General features: G+C 45.1%; 1 protein-coding gene across 1 annotated transcript; it reads right to left on the bottom strand.

Moving 5' to 3' along the window:
• Positions 1-27623, bottom strand: LGI2 (leucine rich repeat LGI family member 2). The gene is made up of 8 exons (XM_081239862.1): positions 27412-27623; positions 25427-25498; positions 24369-24440; positions 22318-22389; positions 16931-17002; positions 16070-16239; positions 9961-10125; positions 1-1090 (listed from the first exon to the last, which is right to left on the bottom strand). The coding sequence occupies exons 1-8, from the start codon at positions 27606-27608 to the stop codon at positions 273-275; spliced, it is 1638 nt and encodes a 545-aa protein (XP_081095988.1). The 5' UTR covers positions 27609-27623; the 3' UTR covers positions 1-272.

Genomic DNA, 27623 nt, shown 5'->3' with positions numbered 1-27623 from the left:
TATTTCCCTAGATGATAAGAGTTAACGTTGTACTCTTTTCTCAGTAATTACAGGCTTTCAGATGTCTTTTTAAGTGGGAGAATGGACATGTCATGCAGTTAGCCAATAAATGCAATCCCTGATTAAAATATGAGTTCTAAAAGTTTGCAAACTTCTAACTATTTCCCCAGTGCATTTGTAATTTCAGACCTGTGAACCTGGCTTTTTTCCCCCCTTGGTCCTCTCTTGTGAGAGCTAAAGCTACGCGTCTTTTAAATTCACCAATCACACCTTCACAAACTTAAGTCAACAACTATGTGTTCAAAAATCTTTGTTTTCCCTTTGAAACTGGATGCAAAAAAGAAATCTCTCCTGTCAGTGGAGACGGCTGTGAAGGAACGAGGCGCCTGCACATAAATCTCCTTAAATTTTTTGAAGAGCTGCTTCTCTTTATCCCACTGGTATATCTGGGAGAACGTATAGTCACTCCCCAGGGCCAGGTAGTGATTCTCTTTAAAAGAAAAGGGCTGCAGGGTCATGGCCCCCCGGGATGGGAGAGCCTGGATCTCCACAAACTGCTTGCTATTCCACCTCATGACCCTAGAGTCCCCGATGAAGCGGGTGAGGGAAAGGTAGAGGGCGTTCTGCATCCTGAAGCTCTTCACGGCCAGCACATCCTCCATGTTGGGGATGTCGCTGTGGGGGACAAACTTCTTAGAGCTTTTATTCCACTGGAGGATGATGGGGACCTGGGAGCGGCTGGATAGGATCAGGTGTGATTTGCCGTCTATTTCAACAAACTCGGCATCCGTGTCCCTAAACCACTCGTGCAGAGACTGGTACGAGTAGAATCCTTTGCTGTTCCATTTATACACGGTCGACAGACCAGCTTTGGAGCTGTCTGCGATGACAAAGAACGTCTCATCCTCGATCTGAAACAGCTCGATGTCGTTGGGCTTGGAAATGCGAGAGACTTCTATGTCCTGGAATTTGACAAACTTGGTCCAGCTCTCGTCGTATCTGTAAATGTGAGAGCCGCCGAAGAGCTGGGCAACCACCACAAAGACCTGGTCGTCGATGAGGATGGCCTTACAGCCCACGATGGACTGACCTGCGCTCCAGAAGAGGGGAGATGGGGTTAGGGCAGCCACCATGAGAAACACTCGTCCAGAGTCAGAGAAAGACAAATATTATATGATACCACTTATATGTGGACTCTAAAAATAAAACAGGTGAACTTATTTATAAAACAGAAACAGACTCACAGACATAGAAAGTAAACTTATGGTTACCAAAGGGGAAAGGGGGTGGATAAATCAGGAGTATGGGGTTAACAGATACACACTACTATATGTAAAACAGATAAACAACAAGGACCTACTGCATGGCACAGGGAACTATATCCAATACCTTGTAATAATCTATAATGGAAAATCATCTGAAATATATATATACACACACACACACATATATATAAAAGGAAATCACTTTGCTGTACACCTGAAACTAACACAATATTGTAAATCAACTATAGTTCATTTTTTAAAAAAAAAGAAATAACAAAGAACAATGAACAGAGTAAATATTTGTTTATGTAAATCTAAACTATACATAACAAATATTTCTTTAGGTAACTTAACTGTATTGAATAATAATATATTAAACAATCAGAATATTTTCGCATTTAATCAAGAGAATGAAAAGGATAAATCTTTATGGAAATCTAATTGGTGCAAAACAATAATAAAATCTTTAGGTAAATTAAAAAAATGAAGCCTGTCCGCAGTGAAACTGGAACCCTTATGAACTGCTGGTGAGAAATATAACATGTTCAGCCACTGTGGAAATCAGTATGGCGATTCATCAGAAAATTTAACAAAGAATTAGCATATGATCCAGCAATTCCACTTCTGGGTCTGTACCCAAAGAACTGAAAGCAGGGTTTTGAAGAGATATGTGTACGCCATGTTCATAGCAGCATTATTCACAATAGCCGAAAGGTGGAAGCAACCCAAGTGTCCACTGTTGGATGAATGGATAAACAAAATGTGGTATATACACACAATGGATTATTGTCACACCTTAAAAAGGAAGGAAATCCCGACACATGCTGTGTCATGGATGAATGTTGAAGACATTATGCTAAGTGATATAAGCAGTCACAAAAAGACAAATAGTGTATGATTCCACTCATATGAGGTACCTAGAGTAGTCAGATTCATAGAGATAGAAAGCAGAAGGGTGGTTGCCAGGGTCTGAGAGGAGGGGAGAATGGGGAATTACAGTTTAATGGGTACTGAGTTTCAGTTTATCAAGATGAAGAGTTCTGGGGATTGATGCATTTATTGAACCACACACAAACACAGTTAAGACAGTAAATGTTATGTTATATATATTTCCCCACAATTTAAAAAAAAGTTTTAAAAGTACCTCCATCGAAATAGGTAAGTGTTGGTCACCTGGGTCTCTGGCATCTTTAGAGGCAGGCGTATAATTCAGGAAATGCACTAAGACACCAAGCAAATTGACTGCATGCTATTCCCGACTCCATAGGGGAGAATGAGGCATTTAAACGGGTTTCTTCTCTTGGGGGGTAAAAAGCTAGGAGTCAGGACTTAGAGGCAGGAAAAAAAAATGTAATGAGAGCTCTTGAGGACGTTTGACCTTTTCTGATTTCTGAAGCTGAGTGGAGGCAGAATAGACCAGTGTTAAACCTTGTGACTCTAGACCACATGGCCCAGCACCTCATAAGCTTTCTGACCCTGTGGCGGTTCCCTCAACTCCCTGTGCTCAGGCTCCTCCCCTACCAGATAAGACTAAGGATGCTGCCAGCCCTGACCTTACACAGCCGCTGTAAAGACTACCTGAGAAATTTCACGGTCAGGGTTTTTAGTACAGAGCTTGCACACACAGGAAGTGATCAATAACTAGTCACTCTCATTATTGGATCATTGAGGCAATTGAGATCACGAGCCATGATCTGAATGATCTAGCTCATGCGGCACCAAACCAGAACTTTGGAGGAAAACGGGAACATTTTCAGTCGTGACTCCCCTGTCTGGGTCACCTCCCATCAGCTTCTCCCTATCTGCACCCAGAACCCCCACCCTCACCGTTCCAGCCAGACAGCAATAAGACCACCCACATCTCAAAGAGTATTGGCCCGTCATCTAGGTCATTCAATTAAAAGTTATTTCTTTCCCCTAATTTTCTAGGCAGTTTGGACCAAAGTGAATTTGGTCTGTAAATTACAAGGATAATTACCCAATTTCTGTCCTCAGTATTAACACTGGGGGCAGACGGTGGGTGGATTTTAGAGTGGTATTTACTTTTCTCTTCCACTGCTTTGGCTTTCCTGCAAGAACCTGGTCCCTTTCCTTTGTTTAAAACTAATTATTGCATTTTTTTCTGAGTATAAAGGTTTTTAATGTTCATCAAAGCAAATTTTGAAAATAATTATAGGTAACACATAAAGGCACTATACTAAGCACTTTACATGCTTATTATATACTTAGCAGACACTTAATTTTGTACCCTGTTTTATAAAGGCACAGAGAAGTTAAGTAACTTATACAAGGTCACACAGCTACAATGTGATGGAGCCTGGGATCCAAATCCAGGTAGTCTGGCTCCAGTCTACACTCCACCACCAATGTACCAAAAAGTACAAAGAAGAAAATCAAAATCAGTTCAACTGCAAATGCTGAAATAACACTTAATATCTTGATGTATTTCTTTAATTGCCAATCTCTGCACATATCCAAATGTGCTTTTTAAAAATAGATCTGGGCTTATAGTGTACATGGATTTTTTATAACCTGCTTTTTCCCCTTGACCACTATATTGTGAACATTTCCCCCTGTTATTGCATCTTCTACAACTTGATTTTTTAACACTACATGGTATTCCATTGCATGGAGACACCATATTTGATTTAATCCCCTACTGCTGGACATTGCACTTATTTCCAGTTTTTCATTATTGTAAGTAATAGGCTTCCCTGTAGAGAAATCTGTGTTTGAAAACCTTCTGGCAGCATTCTTAAATGGAGAGATTGCGGGGTAGACATTGTGCACATCGTTAAGATTTCTGGGTTTAAACTACCAAACTGCTCCTCAGAAACTGCGCTGACTCCCCCCTGACAGCACTAACTGAGGTGCATGCTCCTCCTGAGTCCCTGGCTACGGAGGTCCCTTCTACCCAGAAACATCCTGCAGCCATACTGGTCTCAGCCGAGGGGCCGTGTGAGAAAGAAAGAATTCCTTTCTTGGAGATGCTCCATAAAGCATCCTCTTTCCAGGTGTAGCCTGTGGAGTTGTAGCTTATGGAGTTGTCAGCAGCAGCAGAAATCCTCGTGTGTGTGTGTGTGTGTGTGTGTGTGTGTGTGAATATGTGTTTTAATCTAGGAAGAGAGATGCTGCAACATACTTAGTGGGCAGAAATCAAAAGGCAAACAAAATTAACCAAAACCAGGAGAGCTGAGAAGAGATGTAGAGAGAAAAAGGAGAAGACATAAGGAGCAAAACTTGGGTGGGGAGTGGGGAGCGGGCGGCTCATGACCCTGGGTCTCCCTCTCTCACTAGAAGATGGATGTCCCTTTTGCACAATGCCCAGCAGGGCCACAGAGGGGGAAGCATGTGTCCCTCCCATTCCTCGGAGCCCCAGACTTGCCGGCCATGGATGGAGAAAATCCTGCCCAGCTCTTGCTGACTCTGGGATCACCCTGTGATCAAACGAGATGATAAATGAGGCATGCACAGCCCCATGAGGAGAGAATGGTCCACGTTTACGTTGGTCTTGTTCGAGGCAAGTGGTTCTGGGGCTGTGCCCTTACTCATCCATTTGTCATCTGCCCAGCTCGTGGGAGCTGCAGGGCTTTCCTTCACACCAGGCTGAATTCCAGCGAGCCACACTCTTTCCTCCACAGAGCGAGCAAGGCCCCTACTTCTGTAACCACCCTCTTTCCCAGCCTCCCTCAGGCCATGCTCTGCTGGTCCTGGCACTCCTATGCTTTTGAAAGTTGTGGAGACAATTTTATTGAAGTCCAAGAGTTAGGGTCTATGGGAGAAGGAGGGCTGCTCCTATTTTTTTTTCCACTATAAAATAGAGACGATAAGTACACATTATGAGGTTGTGTAGCTGATGAAAGAAACAGCTTATAAATCACTGGGTATGTAAATGTAAGTTGCCTTCCTCTAAGTGAAAAATTATGTGACGAGATTTGTGTTTAATGGAAATTAATGTAATAAGGAAGCAGAGAAGGCAGACTTCATTCCAATCCGGTCATCAAGAAATGTTTCCTGTAGGAGGCTGCATTTGAGCCTGGAAACCCAGGTGAAGAGAGAAACAAAAGAGAAGTAGTTGAATTGTAAGATGTGATCAGAAATCAATGTGACAGGAAATCGGCAATATGTATTCGGAAATGTGTGTTGGGACCCTGATGTATGAAATCTGTGTGCTTTCATGAATTAAGAAGAGTAAAAGATCCAAACCTGGTGGATTTCCCTAGCGGTGGTAGCAAGGAATAATAATCAAATATCTAATTTTTATCCGCAACTGATATCCCAACACTTGTTGAGAACTTACTATATGCCAGGCCCCATGCTAAGTGTTATATAAGCTACCCAGTTAAATTCCCATGGGCCCAATACTATGACGATACCATTTTACAGATGGAATTCCCACTTTACAGATGAAAGGGGCTCATGGAAATTAAAACTTGGCCAAGGTCACCAACTAGAAAGATCTAGAGACAGATTTATGAAAAAACCAGTATGACGTTGGAGTTCATAAACTTAACGAACACAGTTTTGTAGCTCACTTCTTGGGCTTGGCTCCGAAGAGGATCCCAGTGGGCTGCACGTCCAGCTGCCCACCTCTCAGAAGATTCAGACTTCAACACTCAGAGGCCAAGGAATCCCTGGAAACCAGTAAGCTCCAGCCCTGGCTCTGGCCACAGCCACTCTGCTCTCACTGACCACTTCCTACGCCCAGCTCTGCGGCCTCCGCTGGGTCCAGGCCATTAGCACTTGCCTGAATCCTTGCAATACCCTCTCAACTACTTGCTCTGATTCCACTTTGGTCCCCTCCCCACACACGGACTACTCTCAACCCAGCAGTTGGACACAACCCAGCCTTCTGGAGCAGGCACCTGCATCTTCTGTGCAGCCTGGCTGACCTCTGACCAAAGGTAAAAGCCCAAGTCCTTCGTAGGACCTGCAAGGGCCCCATGATCAGCCCTCTGACCTCTCTGACTTTGTCTCCTGCAACTGCCCCTGGATCATTCTGTCCAAGCCAAACCAGTCGCCTGCCTGTTCATCAAACAGGAAAAATACCCTCCTGCCTCTGGACTGCTGCACTCACTCTTCCCCGTCTGGAATGCTCTCCCCACCGTTCCCACTCTCCACGTGCATCAAGCCCTCATGTCCCACAAGTTTTATTCAAACACCTTCTTAATGAGGCCTCTACCAGACACTCTATCTAAAATTACAGTCCTCTCATGCCAACACTTCAAACCTTTCCTCCCTGCCACCTTTTCCCTTCTTAGCATGCTGCCATCTAATGTGTTGTATGTATTACAATTATTTGTCTTATTTTATTGTCTCTCTCTCTCTCCCATTATAACACAGACTCCTTGAGGGTGGAGGTTTTGTGTGGTTTTTTTTTTTTTTTTTTTTTTTTTTTTTTGCGGTACGCGGGCCTCTCACTGTTGTGGCCTCTCCCGTTGCGGAGCACAGGATCCGGACGCGCAGGCCCAGTGGCCATGGCTCACGGGCCCAGCCGCTCCGCGGCATGTGGGATCTTCCCGGACCGGGGCACGAACCCGTGTCCCCTGCATCGGCAGGCAGACTCTCAACCACTGCGCCACCAGGGAAGCCCTAGGGTGGAGGTTTTCTTGTGACTTGTTCACTGCTATGGCCCCAGCACCTAGACTGGGCCTGGCTCAGAGTAAGCGCTCAAGAAATCTTTTTGAACAAATGAAAAAATGAATGGATGACTTGATGAACCTAGGGGTGTGACCAGCTGCTGTATGTAGGAAGGGCAGGTGGAGGGCAATGCTGTCCCCTTCTACCAAGGTCAACCTGGGAGAAGGAAAGGGTGGGATGCAGCAGTGACAGGTCCCGAGCTCTGCCTTGGAAGTAACAGTGGAGTGATTCAACATGCCTGAGCCTTCACCTCTTCGTTTGGAAAGGTGAGGAGGAAGCCAGCATTAAGAACTGCCTGCTTGGGACTTCTCTGGTGGTGCAGTGGTTAAGAATCTGCTTGCCAATGCAGGGGACATGGGTTCGAGCCCTGGTCTGGGAAGATCCCACATGCTAGAGAGCAACTAAACCCATGTGCCACAACTACTGAGCCTGTGCTCTAGAGCCCATGCTCCGCAACAAGAGAAACCACCGCAATGAGAAGCCCACGCACAGCAATGAAGAGTAGCCCCAGCTCTCCGCAACTAGAGAAAGCCCACGCACAGCAATGAAGACTGAACACAGCCAAAAATAAATTAAATAAATAAAAAATTTTTTAATTAAAAGAGAAAGAGGAAACACTTAAAAAAAAAAAAGAAGAACTGCCTTCTCTGTGCCTGGCACTCATCCAATTCTCACAACATCCATGAGAGGTACATCTCCTGCCCATTTCACCGATGAGAAAACAGAGGCTCAAAGGCCACAGCTACTTCCTAGCACATGGCAGAGTCAGGAGTAGAATCCATGTTCATAGGTTTTCAAAACCTGAACTCTTTATAGTCCATATGCCTCCTCTCTCTTGAAGAGAGGTCGCTTGTCCTCTACTTACGGGCAGGGAACCCGCAATAACACCTCAAACAGCTGTTATGAGCCCCAACGAGACTAACCCGAACCTGGCTCTCTGCAAGCCCACAACCATCACCGGCAACAAGCACTGGCCTCAGAACTCCCTGCACGAGAGCATGGCTTCACTCTGCTCCCACCTCCTCATGTGAGAGGGAGGAGAAAAGGCAGAGGGGCCTGCTCATTCAGCCCTCACCGATCTTCCAGGTCAGAGAAAAGATGGAAGCAAAAATCAATGAATTGGTACAGCCACTATGGAGAACAGTATGGAGGTTCCTTAAAAAACTACAAATAGAACTACCATATGACCCAGCAATCCCACTACTGGGCATATACCCTGAGAAAACCATAATTCAAAAACAGTCATGTACCAGAATGTTCATTGCAGCTCTATTTACAATAGCCAGGTGATGGAAACAACCTAAGTGTCCATCATCAGATGAATGGATAAAGAAGATGTGGCACATATATACAATGGAATATTACTCAGCCATAAAAAGAAACGAAATTGAGCTATTTGTAATGAGGTGGATGGACCTAGAGTCTGTCATACAGAGTGAAGTAAGTCAGAAAGAGAAAGACAAATACCATATGCTAACACATATATATGGAATTTAAGGGAAAAAAATGTCATGAAGAACCTAGGGGTAAGACAGGAATAAAGACAGACCTACTAGAGAATGGACTTGAGGATATGGGGAGGGGGAAGGGTAAGCTGGGACAAAGTGAGAGAGTGGCATGGACATATATACACTACCAAATGTAAAATAGATAGCTAGTGGGAAGCAGCCGCATAGCACAGGGAGATCAGCTCGGGGCTTTGTGACCACCTAGAGGGGTGGGATAGGGAGGGTGGGAGGGAGGGAGACGCAAGAGGGAAGAGATATGGGAACATATGTATATGTATAACTGATTCACTTTGTTATAAAGCAGAAACTAACACACCATTGTAAAGCAATTATACTCCAATAAAGATGTAAAAAAAAAAAAAAAAAAACATGCAGGTGGCGAGTTCCTCTCTCACCTCGTTTCCTCTAACATGGACCGGCTTTAGGGTCCTGAGGCCTGGGCTTCCCTCCATAGGTTCCCCTGCACTGCTCTGTGCTGGGTCTGCGCTTGGAGCGAGCGGAGCTGCTCCCAGGAATGTGGGCTCAGCACTGGGAGGCCAGATGGCATGTCAGAGCGTCAGATCTACGTCTCATAGACCTCTCCGGGCTGCCAGATCAGCCTCATTAACAGCTTTGCTCCCCAAGGGTGAACGATGCTCTCCCTGCATCCCTGCACCTGCTGCAAGGCCAGAACCTCCGTATCTGGAAATGCTACCTGGATACACTTCTCTCTGCCCCAGCAAGACGCTGCTCGAACCAGAGAAGGAATCACTGAAGGAAACCCTCACATGGGGCAAGAGTCAGGCCACATGGTGCTGTTTGTAAAGTCAGTATTATTATCAGATTGCACTTTGATAAGCGAGAAGTCTTTGAAAGATTATTTTGACTTTATCCACTTATTTAAAAAGCAAGTAGACAGTCCATTTTTAGTAGCGCTAAGACACTGGGATTCAATGATGGCCCCAAATGAAGCTCTAACTAAGTCTTATCCCAAAGGCTTGAATTAGGAAGCCATTTATGCTTATTTTGTATGTACTTATTAAAAGGAAGTAGTGATCACCAGGACTCGGCAAGGGGGCAATAGAAACAGCTATAGTGTGTGTGTGTTCATGAGTGTGTGCATGTGTGTACGTGAGCACGTGTGTGTGTGCATGGGTGTGTGCATTCACATATTAGTTAAGAGCTTACAAAAGTCAAAGGATTCATTTAGCTGCTAAAACGCTCATGCAGTCTGAGGCTGTCATAACTGCTCAAAATCAAGGGATTCTGGGAGTGACTTCTTACCATTTCAGGAAAATGCTTCCCACCACAGGCCCCCATCACCCTCTCCCTTTACAAAAGGATCACCAACAATAAATAGAATCACCACCTAAGGTTTCTGCTCTCACCAATAACTGACCATGTCCAGAAAAAGTTGGAGGGAAGAGGGTGGGCTGCAATGTGTTCCCAAATCAAACCAAGCCAGAGAGCCAAGCTCCCTCTCGGGGTGACAGAGAACATTTCTTCTCTCCCGGGCTTTAGGCCACGCTGAAATGAGGTCAGTACATCCAGTCAAAGCCATAACACACCTGTAATATTGTCATAGCTCCGGAAATTCATTTCGATGTGGTCCCACTCCAGCACCATGCAGTTCTCCATGCTGGGCTGAGCGATGGCCACGTACACATCATTCTTGGAATTGAACGTATCCACTGACACCGACTGGTAGGGCAGAGTCTGATGAACAACAAAATCTGGGAAGGGGTGTTGAAAAAAAAGTCTCCGTGAGCTCTCCTGTGGGCATTATGGACCGCCATTCCCCTTCTATCCTTTCTCTCATCAGTTCCAAAGAGGACTGGGGAGGGGGGAGGGCAGGAGAGAAGCAACACACATCCTGGCATGTTTCACTCTGGGTGAGCCCAGAGGGTTCTGGCTTGTGCAGAATTAGCAGACTGAACGCACAGCTTCTAATACAGCTTCCTTGAGATAAATAGCTCACAAGTCTGGCTAGAGGATCTCAAAGTTTTAAACAAATTTGGTGAGACCTGGCTTTCAGAAAGACAGGACAGAAAGGATACTGCAGGGCATCATTCCTGAAACTATGGTGAAATTTACTCTATGAAGAAGGGCTGCTGTGGTCAAATTCCTTTGGGAATGCTGTTATTTTTAGCTCTCTCAGAATAGTCCAGGTAGTAAAGAAAATTAAAAGTAAATTCCCCAAAGGGCACGCTGCAGTTTTGGAAACCAAACCAAACTCTTTGATGAGGTCTTGGAGGTTTATAAAGCCCACTGTGCGGGGAAGCTAACCTAAGTGTGTTTACTGGTTACTGGACTCAGTAGCAGTGCTAAGTACGGCTGCGCCTGGGATCTGGGTAGTGCCCTGCAGCTCAGGGAGCAGTTACGGGAGATCTATTAGATCCTCCAGCAACACAGACGCCATCCTATTTAAGCACGCATTCTGCTCTTACACTTAGTGGCAAGTCAATACCCATGATCTGTGTCGCTCCCTGAGCTACAGACTCACTCTGTGAAATCTTGGTAGGGAATGTACAGTCTTACCAAGAAACAGGGTTAGCATGCCCTCGGATGCAAGAACAGCTAGTGTGTGCAGTAGCTAGAGAAACAATGAAGAAAGAAGTTTTTTTAAAAAAACAAAATACTAATAAAGTTTACGTTATTTCTTTGGCCAGAGATCTTTCAGGGTGCACTGCTTCTTAGCAGGCTAAAAGTGCCCAGGGTAAAACGAGGGTGGACGTCTGGCTTAGGAAAGTAGTTCCTATGAGAAAATCCTGGCTTGGCCCACCTCTTCCCCACCCAATCCTTATCCATGCCCGCTGAAGTCCCATCTCCTCTGCAAAGCTGCCCTGACCAGTCCAATCAGGGACCCTTCCTAACTTGCTGGACTCATAATCAGGCAATGTTGTTTACATCTTATTATTTACTAGGATTTAGTCTCCAACATAGAGACATCAGGGTCAGATTTGAAGAAATGGGAGAGATCTTAGAGCAAGAAGCTGAAGCTCAGAGAGGGTGTGTGCCCGGCCATGGACACACAGCCAGCGTGGTGTGTCTCCTGAACCAAGGGCTTCCTAAGGAAGGTCCTACACTTCTCGGAGCTCCAATGACACAAGCCCACAGCAGCCACTCAAGAAATAATTGACTCAGAAGCCTCATGAAAGATGTCAACTGAGAAAGGCATCAAAGGGGCAGGTACCAGGTAGTGAGTAAGGAGGGCCAGTGCAAAAGGACTAGAGGCAGGTAAGGGGGCAGAGCAGCTGAGCGAGTGTTAAGGTGGGAAGCGTGGAGCCGGGGCCGGAAGAGCAGGTGCCAGGCAGCGGGCAGAAGGTAAAGCTGAGGTGTAAGGGCGGCGTGAGGCACTGGAAAGAGCGCTGTCCTGGAGTCAGACTACCTGAAACCACTTCCTGTGTTTGAATCCCTGGGCTGCGTGCGCACCTCCCCTTACGAGGCCTCGGTTTACTCATCTGCAGTATGGGGGCAATGATCCAAGCTCGATGGCAGGAACAGACTAGGGAATGTGGTGGACATGCCGACCTCAGGCTCAGCACACGGTAGGCGACTGATAAATATGGAATTGAGATCCAAGCAAGGACAGTCCCCCTCCACTGTCCTGGTCACCACTGGGCCATCTCTTGGGGAGAGTGTTCATTTTAATGGCATCTAAGATAAAATGCCGGAGCGCTGACTCTGCCTTTTTGCTGAGTGACCTTAGGGAAGTTACCCAACCTCTCTCTGCCTCAGTTTCTTCATCGTCTGTTATGATTCATACTCACGTAGAACAGTGCTTTGCACAGGGTGCGTGCTCAATGCATGTTACCTTTTGGAGGGGCCCCTTGTGTTCTCAGTGGACAGGAGCTGCTGAGTAAATGCTTGCTGGCTTGGCGAGTGTGGGAGGGCTGGCCTCGCCCCTGACCGTGGGGGGAGAGGACGGGGCTGAATGAAGGACGCTTGCAGGTACAGGGAGACGAGGGAGAAGCAAAGAGGAGGCTGCCTCTGCACCCGACAGCAAGAGGTGGCCAAGGGACAGTGGGGACAGTTGGCAAGAGTGGAGGAGGTACCCCCCCTTCTGGAACATTCGGAAGAGCTGGTTTCTACCCCGCCTGCACTTGCAGCTCCAGGAGCTCGGGCAAGAGCCTCAGGCTCCCCAGGAGTAAAATGAGGGCAACGTCTATTTCACAAGGTTGCTGTAGAGGCCGAATAGGAGAGTGAGGATTAAGTGTTAGCGCCCAGCCTCGGCTGCGGTGATCACTCAGGAGGTCTACACGCGTAACAGTGACAGTGTGAAGCTCCCTGCGTGAAGACTTAGGGAAGAGTCACCGTGGATCCTAGTTCCCCCTCCTCTATCAAGTCCCCCAAAATACCAGTGTTGCTTGGTCAAAGACTAAAAACTGAAAAACCCCTGGTTCATTCCTGTGGGCCCTGGTGGCCCCAGTGTAGAAGTCGGAAAACGCTGCAAAAGGCTTCCGTGTTCACAGGCTGGTAAATGGGAAAAGGGAAATGGAAGCAGTCACGGTCTGCTTTCTTTCCTGGAGGTAGAAGAGGACTCAGAGAATACAGCTGTGTTCTTTTAATTACCACCAAGATGTCTATAACCTTCTCCAGCATCTCCGGTTGCCTTGCCTCATCCAAGTCTGCCCAAGGTACCTAACACTCCTGATGCTTATAACCCCATCTCCCTGGGTTCAGAGCTTCCTGACTACACTCTGAATTCTCAGAAACACGAGCACTTGTGAGCTTAAAAATGCAGGCCGTTTAAAGTGCAGACCCAAAAGTTCCAGTTTTTTATTTTTAAAAAATTCCAGAATTTTAATTTTATTTAAAAAAAAATAGAGAGCATTTTACAAATCTAGCCTTTCATGGTCCTATTTTCACTGATTTCCCCCAAACATTGGTTTCATAGTATTTTCTCTATATACTGGCTATCTGGCACAGCACAGACTGTTAAGTCATTCGAATTATAAATCTAATTCCTAATAGGAGACTCCTCCCCCTTCGCCGCTCCTGTCCAAAAAAAAAAGGAGAAGAGAAAGAAGGAAGAAGGGAAGAAACCGGTGAAACAATATGATTGATGAATGTGCGTTTGTGTGAATGGGGGAGAGGACTCGGGGAATTTAAACATCTTCCCCGTCGTAAGTTATTTCTCACAAACGGCAAACGCACAATCATTGTGGAAAGATCTCAAACAATCCACATGCTGATAGGACCTCAATTTACTGGTGTTAAAGTATTAATGGCCTTCTCTGCAAAAAGCACTTCCACTTCCATTCACATTGGATTAAGTTCATGATGTCAGTGGGACTCTTACAATTTAGGCCTTGCTCCCACTGGAATCAACAGATTTTTACATACCTATTTATAGCACTTGCAGAAAATAAATTATACATGACGCTGATCCTATTGGGAGAGAATCTGCACATTAATGCATTATTTCTCTCTGCATTTTCATCAGCCCTGAAATAGGGAAACTAACGGGACAATTAGGATGCAAAATTCACTCCCTCTAAGGAATTTAGTGAATTATCCTCCTAACAGGGGGAATTATGAGTAGGTAACAGGGATTTTTAAGGTGGTTAAAAATAGACTTGAAGCAGAGGGTTATGGAGGGACTGATTACGCTGGAGAGCTGAAACCGGCCAGGGGTGGCTTTGTGGTGTTAATTACACCCCTGTGCTGAGGAACAGGATGGTAATCATACCCTCCTCTCCCTGGGAAGAACAAGGTGAGACATCTACTGGAAGAATTTACTCCTTTGCTAAAACCCGGAGCTAAGAGGAAAACAGTGCACTCAGAAAATGTGCTTCTTCCCCAAACTCGAGTGAGGATGCGGTAATGGTACCATGGGTCTTAGACTTGGCTTTCCAACTTCCATCCATCCTCACCTATCTCCTCCCTGGCCTTAAGTAGAGCACCAGCATATGAGGCTTGATCTGAGCCAGAAGATAGGAACCCCCAAAACTCATACTTTATCGACCTAGTTCTTACAAGGCAGGGACTATATTTGGGGGGAGGGGGAGGGGGTCACAACGTGGTGGCACCATTTTTTCATGATGGAAGACACCATGAGGGAGAGCTCATCTGTTCATGAGCCTTAAAGGGATAAAACAAGAGCCAAGACAGAATCATCTTCTCCCTGTTTCCAGGCAGGGGGGGGCTGACTTCCTAAATTTTAGCAAAAAGCTTGTTAGCAAAGATAAATATGTATAAGAGAATGCCCCCAAATGGTTAAGGGGCTCATGCTGCCCCAGAGATTCTGGGTTTAGGACAGATTCCTAGTTTCCAAGGCCCTCTATAGTCCAAGCCATTTCTCTCTGAGATTGGCAACGTTGTCACACACTAAGGCTGCGTGAGAAGAGAACAATGGAAAAGCTGCTCACTTCAGCATGGGGTTTAGAGAACTCTCCAGAAAAATGAGAAGAGGCAGAGAGGAGCCCCAGCGAGCTGGGGTTTCACATTTCATACAGCATGGCCTTGAACGCCACCTTTTGGTGCAAACGTCACTGACCGTGACCTCTGATATATTGCACTGCTCTACAATACAATAACTAACCCCCCAGTGGCCTCAGCTGGCTAAAGGGCACCTGCCAATTACACAGCTGAATAAGTCCCTGTTCAGTGATGAAAGACAAGGGCATTTCCATAAGACTTCAGGTTTCCTCTCAGAAAAGAACAGAACTTGTCAGGTCTCCTATTTACAAAGATATCTAGAAATAATTTTTACTTTTGAGTTTGTTTGTTTAGTAGATCGGGGGATAGCAGTAGGACTAGCCTAAATGTGATATTTTGTTCTTAGAGTTTTTTTGTCTTTTGAGTTTCCATAACTATTTTCTGAGTTCTCATTTCTGCTGCTCCTACTGACATGACTTGAGGCTTTGTAGATACCAACTCTCAGCCTAAGTGTTTATTTTTATAAGTCTGGTAAGCAGGTTTCGTACTGTGGATTAATCCACTCTCCTTTAAAATCTGGTTTTTAGAAGCTACAGAAACTCCATCTAAGCCTTTCATATGGAGATATTCTTGGGCTCTCTACAAGATATGACAGTTGAGGCAGTGAGTATTTTAGTTTTATCTTATAACCTGAAGATGTATAAACTGAAACCCTGAGGCAGACTCTAGAAAACAAAATCAAACTTTCTTGACATTTTTTTCCTCAATGTGAATTTTTCCTTTTGATAACTAGTTGTTAACTTATATTCCTACTTTGCCATTGATTAGGATGCCTAGTTATCTCATTTTACATGGAACTACAAAAGCAATTTATAAGTTTTAAAGTCCGGTAATTATCAGTTAAATGTCCTATAAATTTCATAGTATTCAATCAAGAGAACAGTGACTTAGGTCTCTCTGTACTGTCTTTATATGAAACCTAGACTGCTTTGAAAATGTTCTCATGCCAAACTCACCTTTGACCTTAAAAAAAAATCTTTAGACAAATTTGAATATTGTAAAGAATCAAAAAGAATCAAAAGTAAAGCCAGTGCAGTTAACAAAAATCCTTCCAAACTGTTGAGATTATTTTCCTTGACACATCAAATCATTTCTTTGAGAATGCTTAAATTTCCCCTAAAATAATTTTGATAGAAAACTTTTACCCCCATGTTTCCCCACTCCCTGTTGACAGTCTAAAAGAAAAACAAAGGGTTATTCTAAATATAAGACTTTGATGATAGAGGTTCTGAATACCTGTAGTTGTGCATTCGTAGTCAAAGCTGGTCACGTCATTCAGCTTCTTTTCCTGATATTCTGGTGGACCGATACACAGGACATCAGAAACAGTGGAATTTGTCATCTTCAACCACAGATACAACCACTTGGCTTTGCAGTCACATTCAAACTTATTGCCCCTTAAATCTCTAAAAAACAAAACAAACACAGACACAGAGAAACAGACATGTCGGAAATATTTTGGCCCTAACATGAAACTCCAGAAATCCTGATATCCTGACATACTTAATAACTCCCCAAAATGGAATTTTTTTAAAATTTTGTATTGAATACACCCGATGTCTTTTACATACCACTGACTTTATTTAACACTCTTCAGTGTCCATGATTTTAACTGTATAGCACGCAGAGAGCGCTCAGAGTTGACACAGCACCATTTTTCCAAATCCTCTTGAAACTGTCACCACGCCATGGTGGAAATGGGGGAGGGGTGACAGAAGAACACCACCCAGCATAGGTTCTCACAAGCAAAAACAGGACATTACAGGAAGATAGTTTTGACAAACACAATTGAAACTTTAAGATCTTGTTAAACTTTGCCGCAGCAAGGAGTGACAAGCACTAGAAAACAACGCAGATGGATACGCTACTGCTCTCTGGGAGAAAGGAAGCCCCCCGACCCAGCATGCCGAATTACCATTGGCCTAATGCTACTAAGTATATTCCAAAATGGCAAAGCTAACACAATACAAACTATATGCTGTTTCCCAGTATTCGCTACTTTGTCATAGATTTTTAGCTACAACATAAAAGAAATGCAGTATAGGGGGAGAGGGGATTTCAAGACAAGCACACATAAACTTAATTTTCATTACTTACAGTTCAATCAGAGAGTCTAAATCACTGAAGACATCCCTTGGGAGTGCTTTTATGTGATTATTGGCCAAAGAACTAGAACAAAAAGGTCACATTTTAATGTGGTTATTATCTTCATGCCCTATCCCTCTGAAGTCCCTTAAATAAAGCAAGTGATTTAAAACAGAGCTCTAAACGTCTTTAGCAAAAGGTAGTTCAATTTCTGGCTTTGGTCATTGATACTGAGATAAAGAAATGAGTTTAGTTATACAAAGATAACATTATAGATGCTGGAGCATACAATGTCAGTTTTTTGTTTTGTTTTTAAAACAAGCATTTATTAAGCTCTTGATGCACGTGTTAATCCTCAGATGGCATCTCACGTTTCTCAGAATAAAAGTCAAAGTCCCTTTGATGGCACCCAAGGCCCTCCATTGTCTAGTTACCTCCATTCCCACTTACCTGTGGGACTGAATCTCTGATGATTCAGATCATCCACACTGGTTCCTTTGCTATTCCTCACACAGGCTAGTCACACTCCCAGCTCAAGTTCTCAGAACGTGGTGTTCATCTGCCTGACGCTCTTCCCCTAGGTGTGGTTCATCCATCACCTCCTTTAGGTCTGTCCTCCACTTTTACCACCCTCCCTGATCTCTACACAACTCCTTTCCATGCTCTGTTGATCTTCACTGCACTACAGTCACTTAGCATACAATATATATTAATTATCTATGTATTTGTTTACTGACTCTGTATTCTCCCTATACATAAGCAACATGAGGACAGAGATTTTTGTCTGTCCACATCTGTAAACCTTGCATCTAGAACTGTGCCTGGCACATAGTGGGCACTCAGTAAAGTCTTTCTGAATGGATGATTTAAGCACTAAAATGAGAATGATAAAAAGACAGATGTACAGTCTTATCCTAGGAAGTTCCCTAATGGGGCATCTAAGTGAATTTTATTACTTGTGACTATTCAAAAATAGTATTTACTTTATGTAAATATTCTTTTACATAAAGAATCTCAGCCCTAACCCTGATGATAATAGAAAATCTCAGTGAACCACAATGTTTAGGGAATGACTGGTTGTGACCAATTTCATTTTCTCATTAATTAAGGTCGACCAGAAACCATATTTTGTATTTTTGCTCTTAGTGTTGGAGATCTTTCTAAAATGTCCTAATCTACCCCCCATCTCCAGGAAGCAGACTTGAACAAACATCATCAATGCTTTCTCTGATGATTCAGGATTATGCAGTGCCCTGTCATCATCCTGCTGAAGATGAGTGTACATGGTGCTGGGCTGCTGACGTAGAAAGATGATAGGTGTTGAAATGATGTACATCAAGTCTGATTTCTCCCAGGCATCATGCCCTAGTGTGAGTCAGCCAAAAAAACTGATGCTTACTTTTGTTTTCTTTTATACATTTGAGTATACAAACAGCAAAACATATAAATGATAATCCACATGTAGGTAATTCAGCACCAACCTCTTTAAAAATATATATGAAATTAATCTTTTGTAGCATCATAATGAACCATCCCAGAAGTAGGAATGAAAGGGTGTTCCTCCTTAGAGTCAGCTAGGGAAGAAAGCTTTGTGCCCATTTTAAATCCAAACATTCTTGCTGCATGAGAGCAATGGAATACAGGGAGACCTATAGTTTCTAAATTATGTCTTTTCCCATCCAGTTAACCATGAATGGATTAAAATACAATTTCATGTACTATTTTACCTTCCTTTCCTAAATGATTTATTGGTACAATTTTAAAGATGTTGGAAAACAGGCTGAACAGATTGAAATCGTAACTACAGGCTGTAGATTATAGACTACAGACTGTAATCAGACTGAACATGCTCTAGAAGTAGCTTCTTGAAATTTAAAAAGGAGACAGTTTTGATTTTTTTTTTTTCTGGCTGCGAGTCACATTTTCTGGAAAGTAAAGTACAATTTTTAGCTAATTAAAGGTTAGTAGTTTAGCTAAACATTTTTAGTGAATTGAAATGCATTGGATTGAAGTGATAAGCATATACGGAATGGTCAAGGCCAAAAAAAAAAAAAAAAGCAGAATGTTTAGTGACTGTTCCAAGTGTTCAATTTAGATTTCAGAAAACTGAATTATTTAGATGGACTGTCCACCCCTACCCTGCCCAGACTCCGTACATAACATCTCACTTTCCACTTCATTTTGTGTACAAGTTCATGGCACTTCATTTCTAAAACTACTTAACAGCAACTGGTCCCTTGGGCTTTGTGGGACCGCTGGAAAACAAACGTCCTAGATTTTAGTTACAGATTGGCACTGCTCCTTCAATGCTTTGAAACCTGATCTATGTTTCTTTACGTATGGATGTGAGTCTGCAGGTGTTGGAAAAGTTCATAAAGGTAAAAAGCAGATACTTAAAACAAGCAACTTCCAGATAGTCACTTCCTTAAGCACAGGAGTGAACCTTAGAGAGCTGATGTGTTCTCCTTGCTTAGAAGTTTACCAAAAAAAGGGGATGGGGTGGGCTGGGAGGATCAGTTCATTCTTTCAACAGTGTATTAAATGTTTTTATTACTACGTACATCTCCAGCCCAGAGGAGTCAACTTTAAAAGTCATAAGACTTGCCCTGCAGTAGAGCACATATGGAAAACCCAGCTTAGTAACTCATTGGTCAGTCAGTGAATCAGAAAGAACGTCCTGCTGGCTTAGCCCTGTGTGAGACCCTGGGGGAAGAGCAGAGTTAATGGAAGATCCGCAGGGGCCCTGCCCGCAGGGAGCTTTCAACACAGCTGGGGAGATGAAACTAACATCCGTGAAACGGCACCAACCAATATGGCCCGTGTCTACAGCAAATTGCCGGTTGTGTGGAATCAACTGAGAGGGCTGCAAGAGGTGTGGAGGGGAGATCAGGAATGGCTCCAAGGAAAAGACAGAACTTAATCTGGACTGTGAAGGAAAAGGCGGATTCCAGGATATCATGGGCAGAAGAAACCGTATCCTGGGCAAGGGAAAGGATGTAAGGGAAAGGCCCAGTAATGGGGTGAATTGGGTGTGCACAGGGGCGCCCTGAGAGCCCAGTGTTGTGGGCACATTCACGGAAATGAGCTGGAGAGCTGGGGGAAGGCGGGCCCCATAGGCTTGACTGTGGGATGGGAACCCACGCTGGATGGGCTTACATCTCCTCTAATGCATCAGATGCGCTCTGGACCCAAACAAAGGACTCCTTTGTTCCCTCTGTGTGCGCCCCCTGCATGTCACACAGACAAGGAGGTGCCTCTTGCACACATATGGGTGATACACAGCATATGGTTGTATGTGCAAATGTGCAAGCACACACACACAGTTATGTGCACACATGAATAGAAGTCCATGTACCCAAGGGCCCACATGCACAAAGATATGCAAATACATATGCACAATACCTGCATATTTACATCTGTTTTCAGACCAAGGACCCACAGCCAACTGGTCAGATGAAAGTTGACATCTGGATGAACTCAACCAGTCACACGGGCTTTGCTCTAGGCGCATAATCTGCCCAGAGCCTTTGCTCAAAAACAAAGCCCTTCATTCCTGACTTCTGGGAACTGGATTTGTCTTGCCACAGCTGTTCTTCTCCAGACTCCCACAGTTGTCTTCCTAGCAGACCCTGTCTAGCCACCCAAACTGCCAAGGCTACTCAGCAGCCTCTGGAAAAAACTGAGGCTTCTTCATTAGCGGAGGGAGGGAATGATGCTATTGTTGTGAACGATGACGACGATGATGATGATAACAACGCCAACCAGACCTTGAACATTTACCGTGGCTAATGGGCTGGATGATTTGCAAGCAAGCACTAACCCACTACGTGCGGCAATCTTATGAGGTCTGTATAATCATCCCCATTTTTTTTTTTTTTTTCGGTACGCGGGCCTCTCACTGTTGTGGCCTCTCCCATTGTGGAGCACAGGCTCCGGACGCGCAGGCGCAGCGGCCATGGCTCACGGGCACAGCCGCTCTGAGGCATGTGGGATCTTCCCGGACCGGGGCACGAACCCGTGTCCCCTGCATCGGCAGGCGGACTCTCAACCACTGCGCCACCAGGGAAGCCCCATCCCCATTTTTAAGGATGAGAAAAGTGAGGCTTGAAAAAGGCTAAGTAATACTAACAAATGGTGGCCTTGAGATTTTCACTCAAGTCTATTGTGACTCAAAGCCCGTTGTCTTCGCCTCTACAAGAACGTGGGGATTTGGCATCTAGGCTGAATCTGAAAAAACAATCAAGACTATTATAGCAAGGAAAGAAAACATGGAGGAATAATGCCAATAAGAGTCTGATGTTGTCCAGGATCGGCTGTGCTGCTCCAGATGTTTAGATTCCCATTTCCACTCCCTCATCTCCTTACTCCACAAGCTGTAACTTAGGCAGGACTTCTGATTGGTACCATTCCAGAATCAAGTGCTTACTGAGCCTATTGACAGACCCCTTTGCCTCTATCAGGGTCTGATGTGAATGATTATCTCCTTAGATGTTGTATCGGTTACGGTTACACACCCTGGAGGTATTGCCACCCTGCCTAATACCCCTACCCAAAGCCCTCTAACTTCCCCAATTGTCTTTTTGCCACAGATAAGCTGACTATGGAGATGGGACATGTTATCCTACTCAAACACAAAGTTTCTAGCGTGCAGATGGGACTGGTTCCTGGTTAATAAATTGCTCCTGCCAAGACAATGACGATGTTCACATTTTCATAAGCACAGGCACTATTTTTCCAGTTTTCTAAATTTGCTAAGTGTGTGTGCTTGCTTTATTTGATATGCCAATTCAAATCAGTTTGTTTAATTTTTTTCTCCAGAAAGCTATTAAAGAACCCAGAGAGCTTAGCTTAAACCACAGATTAATCCAACATAAAAAAAAACCTATTTGCATCCAAATTAAAGGAACCACAAAAATGTCTCTATTCTACTTCATCCTAATGTTGATCCTCCATTCAACAAACATTCTTCAATGAGTCAGGTAAGCCTCAGTTCCCAAATCTGTACAATGGGGACTCACAGATTATGGTGAAATATAAAGAAGAGAAGGCTCACTAAGCACTCAGCCCAGGGCCTGGCACAGAGTAGGTATATGATACATGTTCCATTCCTTCCCACCTCGTCCATCACTCCCAGCTCAGAGTGCTCCTGTCACAAGCAGTCATGTGGACCATAACGGCAATTCGGGATGGCGGAGAAGATAAGAAAGCCAAGTGTGTGAGTGATCACAGTGGGCTGGTGTCTGATCAACAATACAGAAACCGCTCGGGCAATCTGGCAATGAGTTTCCTTCAGAAGCTATTACAATATGTACAAAACAATCAAGAAAGAGAGAGGCACTGGGACGTGACCCTCACTCTACACATTAAATAGGACTTACAACACTTTTCACAGGACTTACAGGTGAGTCAGGTCACGAAGGCCACGGAAGGCATTTCTTGAAATGGTTTCTATTTTGTTCCCTTCAATGAACCTAAGGAGAACAGCCATATAATTAAACTGAATTTTCTCTGCTTAATATCTCAAAAAAAAAAAAAAAAAACGATACTGGGATGCTTTCAGAATGAAATCTAAAAGCATTTATAAATTTCAGAAATTCATCTCCAAAGGCTCGGTCAGCTATACCAGATTCCAAGTGGGAGCTGGGTGTGTGTGCAAGAGTGCCTCCACACAAGTGTGCTTTTTGCACTCCTTCCAGAAGCAGCCTGGAAGTCTTCAAAGTCAGAATTGGCAGCATGGGTAAAAACATCTTGGGGGAAAAAAGAGAAGAAAACCCTACACAAAGGCAAGATATTCTCAAATTCCGCAAGACTGGAACGCTTCCAGACATCTTCCCCCCTCCAACCTTCTTACATTTCACAGTGCCTGGCTATTAATACTTCTGTTAACATCTTTGCCCCTTGAGGGGAGCCCATTGTTTTACCTCTTCATATTAAAGTCTTTGCCCAGGGAGAATTCCATTAAGCTTGGCTTCCGGCAAGCTTGAGTTCATCATGTCCTACACAGTGTCATCTCTGAACAAGTGGGTGACAAGGCAAGGATATTCTCAAGATCTCTAGGCTACTTGGAAATAGAATGTATAAGGAAGTTGAGCATGGGCCAAACTTCTTTCTCTGTGCTAAGATGTCTTAGGGCTTGCACACGGGACCTTACAGTAATAACTCCAGCCATGCTTTAAAGTGGGAAATACATGAAGTGAATGCACTAGGACTCTTCCCTAGGGTCACAGAGAACTAAATTTTAGTTTACGGCATCACATTTCTTCAAATGTAAGCAAGTCTCTGATGAGATGGTCCAAGGGAGACTTTGCAACATGATGTTTTTCGTTAGTGAAACAGTTCTTGATTCGTACACTGAGAGTGATCTGGTGCCTGTTTGTTTTTAAAATCAGGGGTCTATTCAGTAATAGACTTCAGTATAAGCTGAGAAGCGAACTTCCTCCTCAGTAACCTTGACAGGAAGATGTACTGCTTGAAAGAGAGAATGGATGGTTCTTTGTTCACCACCTCCATCGACTGTTGATGTGCTTTGATAGAACCTAGTTGGCCCAGCACTTCAGCCTGACCACTCTTCCCAGGTTACCTAGACTATCAAGTATCATGAGAGTACCCGTATTATGTATCCTCTGAAGAAAGAATTTCTCCAGAGACATCTTTCCTGAGGACAGGAAATCAGCAGAGAGCTTTCTTAGACCCAGGATGTATTTAGAATTCAAACATCTACCTGTTAACCTCAGATAAGAAAGCAGAGACATGGATTTAAAAAATCGCCCTGAATATTAAGTAAGGAAATTCCATCTGATAGCAGGATTAATATTATTACAAGGTGACAGAAGACAAGGGTGGAAGAACTTAAAGGGAAAAAAAGACCACCTGAAAGTGTGAAGAGGCAGAAATCAGAGCCAGGCGTTGCTGGGGGTAAAAAATGCACAACTGAAAAGGGAAGAATAACCTTTATTTTAAAGGAGAAAAAACAAAATGAGACACTCAGCTGCAGCTCACAGGAGACACTGCAAACAGGATATAGGACAGGTAAACTAAAAACATGAAGCTGTATCCCCAAATAGGGAGACTTTCTTAAAAATATGTAACCCTCAGAATCCTTCAGCTTTATTTCTGGCTGATCAGCAAATCCATGTCTAGCTTTGAGAGGTAAAAATATCCAATGTAATTTCCAATTGTGCTTATGACATGACAAATTAAATGTCAGCAGAGAATGAATGAATATCTTTCCTTCTTTGTTTCCTTTCCCCCTCTTTGTCTCCAAACTCGTCCTGTCTCAGCATGTTTATACACAAGTAAACTATAAAAGGTCAGCACTGAAAACAGAATGGGGCTTTCTGAATTTTCTCCACCCTTAAGCTCTCTAAGAGATGCTGTTCCAGCTTGGAAAGCAATACAGCCATTCCACTGACACCAAACGCTCAGCAAATAGACAAAGCACAAAACTTACAGGTATTCAAGATGAAAAAGTCCAGCAAAAGCATCATCCCGGATGACTGTGAATGAGTTAGAATTCAGCAATCTGAAAATAAGAGACATTAGGTTTCAATGCAGAAGTGTAAAATTTGAGTCACATCGCGAAGCCATTTCTGTTTCTTTTGTTATGTTCTGATCTGTGGGCAAACATGGGCTCTTCTCAGTGTAAAACTGGCCCATCTGGTGTGCGACCTGACTCAGACACTGATGGACAATGGCAAGTGGATTCCCTTTGGCCAGATTTTCTGGTCACCCCCATTATTTCACCTTTCTTCCCTACGGGTCTCAGTAAATATGACCTGAGAGCTCCTATTTCCATAATAACATTTAGAGGTTAAAAATGGAGGTTCTCTTTTAAAGTGAGGTGTTTGGGAAATGGTATGTTTAGGTGAAGTTCAGGTCATAATTCAATGTAATCATGTCCCCAGTTGCTGCATATGGGCGATGGCATCTACAGTAAAGTCCTTGACAGGAATAAAGATGCAGATGTAGAGAATGGACTTGAGGACTCGGGGAGGGGAAAGGGTAAGCTGGGAAGAAGTGAGAGAGTGGCACTGACATATATACACTACCAAATGTAAAACAGATAGCTAGTGGGAAACTGCCGAATAGCACAGGGAGATCAGCTTCGTGTTTTGTGACCACCTAGAGGGGTGGGATAGGGAGGGTGGGAGGGAGAAGCAAGAGGGAGGGGATATGGGGATATATGTATACGTATAGCTGATTCACTTTGTTATAAAGCAGAAACTAACACAACAATGTAAAGCAATTATACTCCAATAAAGATGTTAAAAAAATAAATTAATAAAGTCCTTGAGGAAAACATGTGCTGAAAGAAGGAATGGACACTGAGCACTGGGGACTCAGCTCAGTGGGGACACAACGGGGCAAGTAAACACTAAGAGCCAGCCACAGTTTACTTGTCGAGCTTGGGAATCTTGGGAAGGACTGATACCCAAGAGACAGAGACAGCTCTTCCCAGGACCACACCTCCACGACCGCCATTTCCCAGAGAGGACTTCCCATACTCACAGCAGCTGCAGGGAAGGCAGATGAGAAAACATTCGGTCCTTGATTTCCGAGAACGTTCCATTTACCAGGCTCCTACGGGCAAGAGAGGAACAAAACAAGGACAAGATTGCTTTGAGGAAGTGCTGGGCAAGACGGACAAGAGGCCTTATCCTCTACCTGTGCTTTAAACTCCTCCACTCAGGAATGAGGCTTCAAATGGTTGGCCAGGGTCTTCTCAGGGGTAAGAACAAGATGAGTCCAGCCATTTTCCAATGAACTGGATCAATAAGAAAACTGGACTGAATAATAGAAACCATTACTATCAGTCTAGCTCCTTGCATAGACATCATCTCAGCCGGTTTATATCAATAACCCCTCACTTCCTTTTCTTAACTACAGGAGGCCCTAGCTGAAGACGGATAATTTCTTCACCTCTGCCCATGATTCTGTTTGTGTAGACACAGCATTAGTGTTGGCCGACGAAACTCAAGGGTGGGATTAAGCATTCCCCTTGGGAGCACATCTCTGAAAGTCGCTCAGAGCACTTCTGATTAAATGTACCGTGAAAGCCTTGGGAAACAACCCAGAGACCCCTGAACTTGAATGTGTGGTGGGAGGCCACGCCATCTGCCAGAGTTAACGGCCAATCAGAACAAGGAACCTGACTATTTTAGCCACCAGGGCCCCTATCCTTTCTGGCCGCAGTAGGACCTCAATACATCATTTCAGAATTATTTCAGTTAATATGCAGATCCGTTAAGCAGCTGCTGGTCTAAGGGATTTAACCAGGGGAATTCTCATTTCTGGAATGCTCCATGTCACCCGACTTAGCAATATTAGGCGTCAAACAGGCCCTCTGTTCCTGCTCAGCCAGACTCTCCTGACTTCCTATAAATGCATACAGGAAGCCCTTCACTCCTGGGTCCAGGCCCCAGCGCCTTGCCTGGGGTGGAGACGCGGAAGAGGAGCACAAGAGCAACCCCCTGCCCACCCATGGGAATCCCTGCCTCTATGACTGAGTTGGCGTCACCCAGCACCCTGGCCTGGATGTGGGAGCCATTTCAGCAGGAAACATTTCCTGACAGTGAAGATATTGCCCAGTAGCCCCTTCCACAGCCATTACGAGAGCTGGCCATGTGGTTTGAGTGGCTGTGTGAGGCCAGGCTGAAAGCCCCTGAGCAGGTGGACCAATAATGGGAAGCCCTTTCCTGTCCGTTCCTCCAGCACTGAATAAGCAGCCAGCACAACGCGCGGTGAGGAGTGGGGCAAGAAGCCCTTATGAACTCAGGGCAAGGAGTCCGGCTGACTCCCAGCACTTGCCCTCTGGGCTGGACACCCACATTCCCCAATGCTCCACCAGGTCCTCCGTGCTTCCCTCTTCCGGGCCACAAGCGGCGGCATCTCCACTTCTAGAGGTGACATGCCTTCTCCCAGGTACTGCCCCACCTGCAGTGTGGACAGGACCAGAGGAGGGCACCGTGTAAACCACAGCCCCAGACTTCAGGAGGGACGGTGAGGCCTCATCCCTCTGCAAGCGCTCCAGTCATGCTCAGCTGCATACACATGCCCCCCCCACAACCTTCCCACCCCCAACACACATCCTCTCAAACTTTAATGCGCCCCAGAATCACCTGGGGAGGCCAAATGTAGACTCCGAGGCTCCGCTCTCAGACCCTGCATCATTCGGTGCGGGCCCCGGAATCTGCATTGGCACAAGCCCCCCCAGGTGGATCTGATGCAGGTGGCCCGCGGGTCAGACTTTGAGAAACACTGCCCCAGGGACTTGTCTGGCTTCCCAGACTCTGGATCTCGGGTTCCCCTCATCCTCCCAGGGGCCCGAGACTCCATCCCACGTCCCACCGCGCGCCCCAACCCAAACGCAAAGGAAGGGGCCGGGAAGTGGGGTCAGGGTCGCGCTGTCCCGGCGCCAGAGGCAACTCCCGGGCGGCGGCGGGCGCCGGGTGGGGCAGGACGGGGCAGGGGCTGCCGGGGTCCCACTCACTCACAGGGAGCTGATGTCGCCCGGCACGATCCTGGGCACCCAGGAGGAGCCCACGCAGATGATGGACTCCTTGGTACAGCTGCAAGTGGCGGGGCAGCGCGCCAGCCGCCTCACCTGCGCGCTCGGCGGGATCAGGCACGCGGCTCCCAGCAGCAACAGCAGCCGTCCCGGCGCCCCGCCGGCGCCCCGCCGCAGCGCCATGCCGCGTCCCCGGTC

The sequence above is a fragment of the Mesoplodon bidens genome (genome assembly GCF_964165515.1).
Source record: "Mesoplodon bidens genome assembly, chromosome: 1".
In the NCBI taxonomy this organism is placed as follows: domain Eukaryota; kingdom Metazoa; phylum Chordata; class Mammalia; order Artiodactyla; family Ziphiidae; genus Mesoplodon; species Mesoplodon bidens.
Note: the sequence above shows the minus strand (reverse complement) of the source record. Positions and strands in the feature narration are given on the sequence as shown.